At 37.2% G+C, this 13,624-nt stretch overlaps 1 protein-coding gene across 1 annotated transcript in view; it reads right to left on the minus strand.

Moving 5' to 3' along the window:
• Positions 1-6,729: 6,729 nt before the first annotated feature.
• SRPX (sushi repeat containing protein X-linked) overlaps positions 6,730-13,624 on the minus strand; it is a 116,949-nt gene continuing 110,054 nt past the window's right edge. The window contains exon 10 of the mRNA XM_069063478.1: positions 6,730-6,889. Coding sequence (XP_068919579.1) covers positions 6,733-6,889 — 157 coding nt within the window. The 3' untranslated portion in view covers positions 6,730-6,732. The remainder of the gene's footprint in view (positions 6,890-13,624) is intronic.

The following is a 13,624-nucleotide window of genomic DNA, read 5'->3' on the forward strand; positions in this document are numbered from 1 at the left end:
TACAGAGGGTACCGTAATGTAGCGTGTAGCGCAGGGGATCACCTTCACTACAGTAGCAATCTTAATAGGGCTTATTTTTGGGGGAGGGCTTATTTTAGAGGAATCTTACACAGTAAGGGGAGGGCTTATTTTCGGGATAGGTCTTATTATCGGGGAAACACGGTAGGTCATCTATAATGAAGGTATGAGGTGGGAAGGGCAAGTTTTTGTAAATGATATTAAAGAACAGCCAACATGTCATTTGGTTCAATGACTTACTGATTCTATTAAGTGAAGCACATGACAGGGAAATTTATGTTCACCAAAATAATATACCAGACCCTTAGACCCTTTAACCTTTTAAACTCTTTAGAATTTATTAAACTGTTTCTTATGGTACTTTCTTCTTCATTCAAAGGAGGAAGAATAAAATATTTTAAATAATATATATTACTAACAAGGGGAAAGAATAGAGTGGGATAAAGCCATTTTCTTCTATTCATTATTTAAATGAAAGGGATTCGTTTGCACTTCTCTTTTTCCTTGCTATTCAGATAGAACAGAGCTTGACAGCAGTTATTATAATAATTTAAATTATGATAATTTAAATAATTATAAAATAATGATTAAAATTATAATTAAAAGGGAAATAAAAGACACTTTGCTACTAAATAAATGCCTCTTAATAGGGAAAGAGAAACAAATATCTGGTTGAAACAACATTCTTTCATTCAGTCTAAAAAATGTTTTTAAAGTTAATTTTTCAGGAGTTGACTATTTTTATTCCAAAAGCTTTTATTGATGCTTCAGTTATTTTCCAATATACCTCACTCTCCAATGAACCCTCTCTTGAGGAGAAAGAGGAGGAGGAGGAGGAGGAGGAAGAGGAGGAGAAGGAGAAGAAGAAGAAGAAACAAGAAGAAGAAGGAGGAGGGGGAGGAGAAGAAGAAGGAGAAGAAAGAAGAAGAAAATGCTGCAGTTAGAGCTGGGAGAGGTGGTTTAGGTTTTTGAAAAAATTCAGTTAGACCTTCTTTTTAGCCAATGGGAGCTTTATTTTTTTTTTAAGCAATCAGGGTTAAGTAACTTGCTCAAGGTTACACGGCCAGGTGTTTCTGGGTGAGTGCTAAGTGTCTGAGCCCAGGATTCAATCTCCAGGTCTTCTCAACACTGGAGCCGGTGCTCTTACTCGCTGTGCTACCTGGCCGCCCCTAATGGGAGCTTTATTAACACAAAAACATGTGGGCCTGAGACTTAACAAAGAATTAAACAAAGGCACTGACATAGGAAAAGGACCAGACTTATATAGCCAGAAAGCTATCCTAACTATAAGATGGTTTCTAATGGGGGTTGGAGATTTAGGGACAGGATAAGGAAGATGGATGACACAACGTAAAAGACACAAGGGAAATTTAATGACCCAGGATGGTTATGGTCCAGGATAAGGCAGAAGTTTACTTTAGTATGCTCTCAGGCTCAGGAGGGCCTCCCAAGGTACTGAAAAGGCAACCTTTAATATTAACTCTTAGGGTACCTTTGTATCCACATCATTCATAATGACCATGTTCTTTCCATTTCAGTCACAGATTTATAGGATCTATATCTCTAAGAGAATTCCACAGAAAAGGAAACAGACCCAGAGAGGTTCAATGATTTGCCAACATCACCTAGATAGTAAATATCAATACTGAGACCACCACCCAGGCCTTCTGGCTCCCTTCTTCCCCAAGATCATTGTGCTTTTTTTTAAAGATAAATGTTTTTGGTACAATCCATTCACACTGATGAAGTTAACAGTGACATTTGTTTTTAAATGAACACCATTTGGAAGCAATGAACAAATTTATATTTTTCATTAAGCAAAGTAGAGGTATTGCTGAAAAAACCAGAAGACTGAGAAAAAGGAAAAATGAGAGCACTTCACAATTTGTTCTTAATCACAGTGCTCACCCAATCCCTCTTCTCCAGTCACAAATGTATGCAGATTCCCTTGACTTCAGGGCTGCACTGAAATAGTAGATAATTTTTAAGACATTAATTTCTCTTAGTAGAATCATAGGATGCAGAGTTGGAAGAAATTTTAAAGGTCAACCTGCCCAATCCCCTCACTTTATAGATATGGAAACTGAGAAGTGGTATGATTGCTCAATACATGTGAATAGCCTAATACCTCCTCCAAATCCTCTAGTCTCCAGTGCTTAACAGAGGACCTGGCACATAGTAGGTGCTTAATAATTGTTTATTGACTGGATCTTGCCCCAAGCCTGACTCTTTGCCCTTTGAAATTCAACCTTCTCATATCTTGCCCCTCTAAGAGATGATTCCAAGGATAAAGAATATTCCCCAAAAATCTAGAAATTTGTCCTATGAAATGCTTTTATGTCATTTACAAAAGTATACAGGCTAAAGAATTTGTTTATTTTAAGCATTCTTTTTCCAGTCCTGGACCCAACCCTCTATTAAGTTCTGCTGCCTGCAATGCTGTCTATTAAGTCTCAGGGTTTCCTGTTTCCCTGGATAGCAAGTAGTGGGAAGGTCTTTGGCTCACTTGCATCACTGAGACTCTCTTCCCTGTGTCTAAGCTTGGCAGAAGAGTCTGCTGCCAACTAGTAGGTGAAGGGTTGGTGGAGCCTACTATTTTAAAATGAGGGCCACAATTTGGAGACAAGATTGCTCCTATTTGCTTAATTATTATTATTTGTTTATTTGCTATTTTTGTTTTATTTGCTGATATGATTTGCTGATCTGAGATTACATGTAGTCTGTGTAATCTTCTTGACCCAGCTTGCTAAGCCATACACTGCATTTTTTATAACATGTAATTGATTTTCCTCTTGGTTGAATTTACATTCCCAGTATATCTCTATGACATGCTTTATTATTAATTATTTTAAGATTCCTTTGTGATGAACATTCTGTCACCTTATACTCAAGTTTTATATTCCTAGCCACCACAAAAAATAACAATAAACTTGTTGATTGAGAAAAATATTGGTTTATTGGTTGTCTCGTTTTGAGCTGTGAAGAATTAAGGGAATCATCTTCACTCTTCTTATGCCGCACAGCCATTGATTCTTTGTCTCCATCCTGGCTTTGCTCTAGGCTAAGTGACCTTGCCACTGTTCTTACTGGTGGCAGTAAGTACTTTGCATTTTGAGAACAGAAATGTGAGCAGTGCCAAACCACCTGTTCCTCATAGAATAAAGAAAATGGCAGAAATGGCCAGAGATGCCCACAACCATTTTAAGTTGCAACATGGGGCAATTCAGATTCTCCCTTTGTGGAAGAACCCAAGTTCTTTGTTGTGCTGCTGAGAACTTGACCATTCTTTTTGCTGCTCTCAGTTTCTATTCTTTCTCTCCCTTCATGTCCTCTTTCATTGTCTTATTTGTTTCAAACTACTATGTCCTTTGGGGGGTATTTTAGAGTTACCTCTGATTACCCTAAAAGCATTTTCTAGGGGATCCATAACCTGATCTTACTCAAACAATTTAATTCAATTAAACAAACATTTATTAACTATTTCCTGTGAGCAAGGCACTCTACTAGATGCTGTTGATACAAGTACAAAAACGAAACAGCCTTAGTCCTTAAGGGCCTTACATTCTTCTACTGTTAAAATATGTACATAATAGCTCAGTACATGAAAAATAATTTCAAGAAGCAGACAGCACTAATAGAGGGTAGGACATGTGCAGGGATCAGGAAAGGGTTCTCATGGGAAGTGGCTAAGCTGGGCCTTGAAGGAAGCCAGAATTACAGAAGAAAGAAGTAAGAAGGGAGTATATTCCAGGTACAGGGTATGTAGATGGGAAATAGTGTGGTTTGTCCTTCATTCTTGAAGAGAACCAATGATCAGGAGGGTGATGTCTTGACTTGCAAATGAATTGGATTTAAGTGAGGCTGAGCTGTGCTAAGTCACCAGCCTCAGTCTCTCTCCTTCAGAGTCATCAGAATGTAGTGGTAAGACATAGGTCAGAATGATTGGAGATAGCTCCCCAATAGGAAATAGTATGTTGAGTTCATTTGGCATTTGGCATTCAAAGACCTTTAACATTCCATAAAGATTAGTCAGTTATAATGGATATGGCACTGTGGTTGGGACTGAGGATGCAAGAACTGAAAGCAACACAACTCCTACTTTCTAAGAAAGTCAATACACCACACCACAATACAATACAATACAAAGATACTAGAATTGCTAACTAGTTGATTATTTTTTTACTATCTTTTATCCCCAAAGTCAGTTAGTCAATTGGTTCTTTCTGATGTGACCTACTATAACTATCTATCATTTATCTATCTATCTAATGATATGTGTGGGTCTATTACTCAAAGGTTCAAGATGAGCCCCTCCCAGGATAAGTTCATCACCTCTAATCTCATCACCATGTGGTTAACTCAAGTTTTGAATGACAATACTTCACTCAGCTCCTCTCCACTCTGAGCCTGAGAAGTGAAGGATAGAATACCAAACTCCTCCCAATGCCTTCCTTTACAGAAAGTCAAAACTAGACTTTCAGCTCATTCCATTGGGTTGCTCTGCCTGGATTCAACTTCACAGAACAAGATGCCACTACATCTTGTTCTTGAGTACCCCTTGGTGGTTTCCCTTCCCCACTCCCCACCCCAGCTACCTCCTTTTTCCTCTTCCTCATTAGATTGAAAGCTCCTTGAGGGTAGAAGCTATCTTTCTTTTTCTTAATTATATCCCTAACACTTAACACAGTGCTTCATATAGAATAGGTACTTAATGCTTATTGAAATAAATTAAATATTATAATATATACCTAAACGTATGTATGTGTATGTTGTTATTATATCATATATTACATAATTCTCTTCCTCTCTTCTTTCTCTCTTTTTCCTTCCCTCAGCACCCCCCCTCCCCGGTCATGTACAAACATGTGTCTATGTGTGTACATATCTGGGGCAGCTAGGTGGTGCAGTGGATAAAGACAGGGACTGTAATCAGGAAGATTCATCTTGCTGGGTTCAAATCCAACCTCAGATACTTACTAGCTGTGTGACTTTGGAAAATCACTTAACCCTGTTTGCCACAGTTTCCTCTTCTGTAAAATGAGCTGAAGAAGGCAATGGCAAACCACTCCAGTATCTTTGCCAAGAAAACCCCAAATGGGGTCATGAAGAGTCAGACACAACTGAGCAACAATTAGACTAAATGGTTTCTGAAGTCCCTTCCAGTCCTAGGATTCTGTGAATCTGGAACAAGGAATTTGATTCGCCCTAATAGCACCAATGCAAAATAGGCTTCTATGTAGCAATATGTTTCTGTCAGATTTGACAAATAGCATGTTTAGTGACCAGTCTATCTATAAGAAGGTCTACTGAGGCAAACTTGAAAAAATTATATAAATACTATTTGCTCTTGTTACTAATTGTTATACTTTACCAGTTCTCTGAGCATTAAGACCTGGTGATGCTACTTTTCCCCTCCTTAAAAACTTAAAAGTTTTTGTGTCTTTGTAAAAAGTTGTTGATTTTCTGTGATCACCAGTGTTTCCTTTTTCCTTTTTTATGGTCCTTGAACAGAGTATCTAATCAAAGGACCAAAGGAACACTTCATGGAGAAACATTCATTTCTTTCCAAGCCATGATCTAGTGTTTTGATGCTCAGTTTTCTTTACCTGTCTGATGTATAAGCATCCTCCACATGCTGCAAAATGGATATATTTTTTCTTTCTGTGATTTGCAGTAGTTTTTGTCCTTGAATCTGGAGACATATGCCTGTTTTCCAGAGATGCCGTCTACATATTCTCTGTCTCTCTTATTCTTCCTTTCCTTTCCTTATCTCTTCCTCTTCCTTTCCCCCTCCTCTCTCACTTTGTCTCTTTCTCTCCCCCCCCCAGCAAAATGCTTAATAAATGGTTGCTAAATAAAGAAAAAAGAATGAGTGAGCAAATGGAAAGCAATGAATATCTATTATTTGGTTAAGTTGAATTCCATAAAGATAATTTAGAAGATACCCAGATAACCCAAGTGAGAGTCATTCAAATGTGATATGTGTCCAGAAGGACGAGTACAGCTTCGGTTCCATTTAAAATTCATTTATTCATCTCAGACCACCGTGACCTAAGTACAGAGCCTTCCTGGAGGCAAGAATGCCACTTCCCATTTATTCAGAGCACTCTAAAATTATTCTGAGCCTTATGCATAGAAATGAATCTTCCCAGACTCTTAAGATGGCCACATACCAAATGAGAAAATAAATCATTAAACCCCTGACATCAACTGAAATGCAACTTAAAAAATTAAATTAATTGATACTTATTTTAATAAATGGCAATTCTTGCTTTCCACAGACTCCTTTAGTACACCATCATTTATCAAATGCATTACTGATTAATAAAACTTTGAAATTACTGCTATGTCTTTAACCTGTATTTTAAATTCTGATTTGGGTCAAGGTTTTATAACAGCATTTTTTTGTTTCTTTAATAAAAAAAAAATAGGGCAGCTAGGTGGTGTAGTCAATAGAGTGCTGGCATCAGAATCAGGAAGACTCATCTTCCTGAATTCAAATCCAGCCTGAGACACTTACTAGTTATGTGACCCTGGGCAAATCAGTTAACCCTGTTTGCCTCAGTTTCCTCATCTGTAAAAAGGAGCTGGAGAAGAAAATGACAATTCATTCTAGTATCTGTGCCAAGAAAACCCCAAGGAGGGTCACAAAGGATCAGACACAACTGAAACAATGAAACGCTTTAAAAAAATCCTCCAGAAAATTGGTAACATTTACTGGGCCAGTTTTATTTTTCCATAGTTGGAGTGATTCCAGTACATTGCAGACCAAATACCAGAACTCTGGGTGTCAAATATCTTCTTTTTAGTATCTTCAGTTGCCTCACATGCTCTGTCTCTCCACCCATTCCATTTCTTATTTTCTCCCTCACTAAAGAATAAAAACAAAAACAAAAACCATGGAAGATTTTGCCCACAGACTTCAGTGAATGACCTAGATCTTTTCCTATCCCACTGTCACTCTGTGCTATCCTCTCAACCAATATTGATTTTTTAGAATATTATTTATTTATTTTTAACATTCATTTTTTTAAGCTTCAAGTTCCAAACTCTCTCTCTCCCTCCACCCCTTCCCTCATATATTGAGAGTGCAAGAAATAGGGGCAGCTAGGTGGCAGAGTGAGTAGAGCACTGGCCCTGGAGTCAGAAGGACCTGAGTTCAAATCCTGCCTCAGACACTTAACACTTAGTAATCATGTGACCTTGGGCAAATCACTTAACCCCGACTGCCCTCAAAAAGCAAAAGAGAGAGAGAGAGAGAATGCGAGAAATATATCAATTATGCATGTGAAATCATGCAAAACATATTTCCATATTAACCATGTTGGAAAAAATAGTTTTAAAATATGCTTCAATTTGTATTCAGAATTCATCAGTTCCCTATCTCTAGAGGTGAATAATATTTTTCATCAGGAATCCTTTGGAATTGCCTCAGATCATCAACAACATTGATATTTTTAGCCCCACTTTCAGCCCTAATTAATGGCTATGGTGCCAGCAAGAGAAAATGCAGAAGTTTCTATGTGGTATTTAATTGTTTATTTGTATTTGTATTTTTTCTTTTTTGTTTTGTTTTTAATGACATTTAACATGTATAGAAGTACAGAAGTGCAATAGTTTGAAAAGGATCTTTTTTTAAAAAATTTAATCTCCAACTGTGACATAAAATTTCATCATGAGATGTCTTTGTTAAAAAAAAACAACAAACAGTAGATTCAATAGTTACAATGGAAAAATACTTCTTTGGAAGTAAATATAATATTTTTCTTCCCCTTTAATTTTCTAATTTTGTATTTGTTTTGTATTGTTAATTTGTTGATACTCTTATACGTTGAATGGCATACCCAGCTCATCAATCCCCTCTTTTTGTCTTGCTAATGTTTTCAGGGGTAATTTTTTTTCTTTTGAAGACTGTTTTAGCTATATCTCCCAACTTTTGCTTTGTTGTTTTAATGTTATCATTTTTTCTTACACAATATTATTTGTTCCCATAATTTATTTTTTAACCTATCCATTATTTAGGATAATGTTACTTAGTCCCCATTTAGGTCTGTTTCTTTATAAATAACAACTTAAGCAAATTCAGAGAACTTGAATTTAGGAAAAGTAAGTGGGAGGGAAGGTTCTAAGAGTTTAAATTAAAAGACTAAGATCACTTTAGTGTGACTCTAGGGATGTGTTTTAGAATCTATAAAGTACGTGTTTGATATCTGCCTTTTTCTAGTTATTTATATTTTCTCTCTGCCTTAACACATTTTGCAGCTTGTCTTTATTATCAGAACTTAGCCCTCTTAAGGCTATTATATCTTGTCGCTTGAACTATGTCTGTGTCCACCCTAGTTGCTAGCTAGCCTAGAGACTCATCAAGGCCCTCTGTCCTGTCCTGGAATGAAAATCCTGAGTAGCTCCTGTATCAAGACCCTGTAGCTCACACACATATATGGGCTGCCCCCCACCCCACCATCTATAGTACCAGTGCAATATTTACAGCTCCCACAATCACAATAAAGACCGTGACTATAACTATCGCATGACATTTAATCGCAAAACATGCCAGATTCTCCAGATAAAGGATAATGTTGAAGGATGTATTTAGACACCAGAAAACTGAATCCCAAAACCAGTAAGCCGACGTACCAAGATATTCAGAGGCCATAACAATGCTGAGAGCCACAGCATCCTTTAGCTTCCCCACAAACCAATACGTGATCAATATTTACTCACAAAACTTATTTCCTTGCCTAAGCTCCTCTGTTTCCACCTGTCTCCAACTGTCAGACTCACTCTTTACCAGCTTCTCTGTGGGTTCTGCTTCTCCTAAGCAAGCTCTTCCAACCACAGGCTCCAAGTGACTACATTCAGCCTTCCAGGGGTCAGAGATTATCTTCATAATAGGGAAGCTTCAAACTCCCCTAGGTCTATTAAGGGGCAGGGAAGATCTTCAAACTCCCATTCCCATTACACCATGCTACCCCATCAGTCCTTTCTATGGCAAGGTTAACCAACCTCCTACTCCTTAACCCCCAAATAGTCCTGCCCTTGAACTGCTTGTATCTCATTTTCCCACAATCTTGAAGTATTGTTGTGAGGATAAAATGAAATCATAACTATAAAGAGCTCAGCACAGTGTCTGGCACATATACATGTCATTATTGTTAGTTATTAATTATTAAGAGACCAATGAAACTATCAACCCTTCTTTCCTTATACCCAAACTGGATGAAGAGTGCCTCTGGTTCCTATCTTCTCCTCATTCAAGGGACCTACCTCTGCTATTTCTCCACCTCCAAAAATATACTGATTTACTTAGAGGAGAATATGAGATTTAGCACTTGAAGGAAAAGGGAAATAAATGTATTTTTGTTGCACATAGTAGTGTACTTTACAAATATTATCTCATTTGATCCTCACAATAATCATAGGTGTTATTATATCCCCATTTTCCAGTTGAAGAAATCAAGGCAAACAGATTAATTGACTTGCCCAAAGTGACATAGCTAGTAAATATTTGAAGCTGGATTTGAACTCCAGTCTTCCTGAACCAAGGTCTAGTGCTCTATATTCTGTGCCACCTAGAAGTCCTTGTAATATTAATACTTGTAATTATAATTAAATTCTCTGTGCCCTCCCTCTCCTAAGCACATAAATTTCCCTTTAAACTCTTAAGACTCTTCTGTGCCCTGGTACTCATTCTTTGTTTTCCTTTTGTTTTGAGTTTTTGGTCACTTTTTAAAAATGGTATTGTGGGGGTGGCTAGGTGGCTCAGTGAATAAAGCACCAGCACTAGAGTCAGGAGGACTCGAGTTCAACTCTGTCCTCAGATGCTTAACACTTACTAGCTGTGTGACTTTGGGCAAGTCACTTAACCCCAATTGCCCTGCCTGCCCCCCTCAAAAAAAAAGATGGCATTTTGTTTCGAGGCAGTCTGATGGCTCAATGGATAGAGCACTGGGCTTGGATTCAATAAGACCTGAGTTCAAATCCAGCCTCAGACATTTTATTACTAGCTGTGTGATCCTGGGCAAGTCACTTCATCTCTATTTTCCTTGATCTACTGAAGAAGGAAATAGCAAGTCATTCCAGTATCTTTGCCAGGAAAACTCCATGTGCCATATATGGTCCACAGGATCATGAAGACTTGGACATGACTGAACAGCTGAAAAACAAATTGTCTTGTGTCAAGAGAGGACCTCAAATTTTCTAACTTCATGTGCTGTCTCTCCCCTCCTCCTCTTAATGGACTTTTCTCTAATCACTGATACTCTACCTAGAATCAATACTCAATGACGAGTGTTATTCCCCTCCTTCTATAGTCTGTCTTCTCAGGGATGCTGGAACTTCAGTGGTCAATGTAGAAACACCATTTCCCAGCCTAGACTCAATGCTCTTTCATTAGCCACCTCTGCCCCTACATTCCACCCTTAATGCCTGACTCTAGATATCCTGGGTCCTTTTCCTGTTCCTTCTGGAATATTTGCTCCACAATCTACAAACTTCCTTTCAGCTTTATTTCTTTGTTTTATGTGTATTTATTTTACAGTCACTTATAATATTGCTACCACTCCTCTCAAACTGAATCCCCTGAAAAGAAAAACAATTAAACCCCTCATCATATACATTCATACCCAGCAAAACAAATTCCCATTATCTTACCAAAAATGTCTATCTCTTTTTCTGAAGGAGGTGAGTGGCATATTTCATCCTTAGGTCACTGGACTTGAGGTTTATCATTGCCTTGATCAGGGTTCTAAGGTTTTTCAAAGTTGTTTTTGTCTATAATGCTATCATTGTATAAATAAGTTTCTTAGTTCTACTCACTTTGCCTTGCATCAGTTCATAGAAGTCTTACCAGTTTCCTCTGAAACTACCCCCCCCTTTTTTTTAAGCAATCGGGGTTAAGTAACTTGCTCAAGGTTACACGGCCAGTTATTTCTGGGTGTGGTGCTAAGTATCTGAGCCCAGATTCAATCCCCAGGTCATCTCAACACTGGAGACGGTCCTCTTACTCACTGAGCCACCTGGCCACCCCTAAGCAATTGGGGTTAAGTAACTTGCTCAAGGTTACATGGCCAGTTATTTCTGGGTGTGGTGCTAGGTATCTGAGCCCAGATTTGATCCCCAGGTCATCTCAACACTGGAGACGGTCCTCTTACTCACTGAGCCACCTGGCCACCCCTGAAACTACCCGTTTTTTAAATTTTTTTAATAAAACAATAATCCATTACATTCATATGCCATCATCCAGTTAGCTATTCCTCAGTAAGAAAATGAGCAGCTAGGTGGTGGCTGCAATAGATAGGCTATCAACCTTAGAGTCAGGAAGACTCAACTTCCCAAATTTAAATCCATGTTCCTGTTTGCTTTCTAATTTTAATTGCATTATATTTCATTTGTGAAAACTTTTAGATATTTTATAATATCACAATTGTCCCTTTTATTTTATGTATTCCTTTCTATCACTTATTCAGTCATGAATAAGTGTTTGGGAGGGAGAAATGGATAAATCATTCAGTCATTCATTCACGCCCCATCCATAGATCTGAAAAATAATTTCTTCCTTGTTCCTCTAATTTGTTTGTTATTCTGTAATCTTCTATATTATGTATCAATTTGGAGTATATCTTTCTATATGATATGTGAGGTATTGATCTAGCCCTAATTTCTGCCAGACTGGTATCATGTTAGCAAGTTTGCCACATAATGAGACCTTCTCCCACTAACTGGGGTCTTTGAGTTTATCAGACTCTATGCTACTTATGTACATAATCTTGATGTCTCTCTCTCTGTCTCTGCCATTACCAAATCATTTTAATGATTATTCCTTTGTAATACAGTGTGAGATATGGTACTGATTCCTCCATTAAAAAAAATTTAACCTTGAAATTCTGGACTTTTTGTTCTTCCATATGAATTTTACCATTTTTCTAGCTCTACAAAATATTCCTTTGGTGGTTTGATTGGTAGAGCACTGCATAAGTAAATTAATTTAAATAGTATTGTCCTTTTTATTATATTGGTCTAACCTAACCATGAGTAATTAATGTTACTCTAATTTTTGGTATCAATTTTTATTTCTGAAAGTAGTATTTTATAAATGGATTTAAATAGTGCCTGGGTGCATCATGGTAGATTATACTCCCAAATACTTTATAGCTTCTACGATTGTTGTTTTTTTTTTTTTAAAGAGATTTCTTTCTAGTTGTTCCTCTTGGATTTTGTTACTAACACACAATGAAAGTGATTTATGTAAATTTATTTCATATTCTGCAACTTTGTTGAATTTCTTAATTATTTCAGGTAGTTTTTGGTTGACTCTTCATGTTTCCTAAGTAAATCATCATGTTATCTGCACAAAATACTAATTTTGCTTCCTCTTTTCCTATGCTTTCCCTCCCTCCATTTCTTAATGCTATTGCTAGGACTATATTAAATAGTAATGGTGATAATGGATATCTTTGCTTTACCCCAGATCATATTGGAAAGGCTTCTAACTTCTCTTCACTATCTATGTTTGCTCTTGGATTTAGATAGATAGTACCTACTATATTAAGGAAACATATTTTTATTCCTATGTTTTCTAGAGTTTTTAAACATATATTTAGTTGATTTCTAATGTAAATCCAACCTGGTCACACTACAAAATATTTCTTGCATATTGTTGTAGCATACTTGCTCACATTTTAAAATTTTGCATCAATGTTCTATTAACAGGTTGTTTTCTTTCTTTGCTTTGTCACAGTATGGTTTACATATCAAGACTTTATTTGTGTCACAGAAAGAGATTGAAAAGGGGCATTTTTTCATTATTATTGCAAATAATCTATATAATATTGGATTTAACTATTCCTTGAAAATTTAACATAAATTTCTTGTAAATGCATCTAGTGCTGCAGTTTTTCTTCTGGGAGTTCATTTATAGTTTGTTGTAATGTAATGTCAAGGAAAGGCATCTTCCCAAGGTTCAAAATACCAGCATAGGTGCTCTCCATTTTATTCAGTGACAAACCAAGAACAGAGAAGGTCAAAACATGACATCATTCAAAATACAGCATTTACTAAGCTGTGATTAAATAATCTCCAAGTACTACCCCACCCCAGGACCTTCCATTCATTCAGTCAATTACAAAGTCCCTGTTCTAAATACTACTCCACCCCTAGGCTGTACCTTCATTTAGTCCACCACAAAGCCCCTCTTCTCAAATGGAGATTAGTTTCCAATCATAAGTAAAATACATTCATTTGTTCAATCACAAAACACAAAAAGGTCAAAAGTTCCCCACCCCTGGATCACAATTGAATCTACCCCAGAGTTACATCAAGTTTAAGCACAGCACTTAATACCCAAATGGAGGTCTTTTCTTCATCTTGACAGGAGGCAAGTTCTCAGCAATCTTAGTTCCTGGGGAGACAAGGCTTAGCAAGGCCACAAGATACATTGCCAGTCTCTTCATTAATTCATCCTCTGTCTGCAGAACAGTCCTAGGACCCCTGAAAACATTACCAAAACCCTCTCCCAGGATTTCTGTAAACATACAACAAGAAAATCCTTCTTCAGGGCTTCTGAACCAACAGAAAGGTTCCCAGACCCCTGCAACAACAGCACTGT

The sequence above is a fragment of the Petaurus breviceps genome, unplaced genomic scaffold, assembly GCF_028583685.1.
Source record: "Petaurus breviceps papuanus isolate PSGF00001 unplaced genomic scaffold, PetGlider_PUasm1.0 90574, whole genome shotgun sequence".
In the NCBI taxonomy this organism is placed as follows: Eukaryota; Metazoa; Chordata; class Mammalia; order Diprotodontia; family Petauridae; genus Petaurus; species Petaurus breviceps.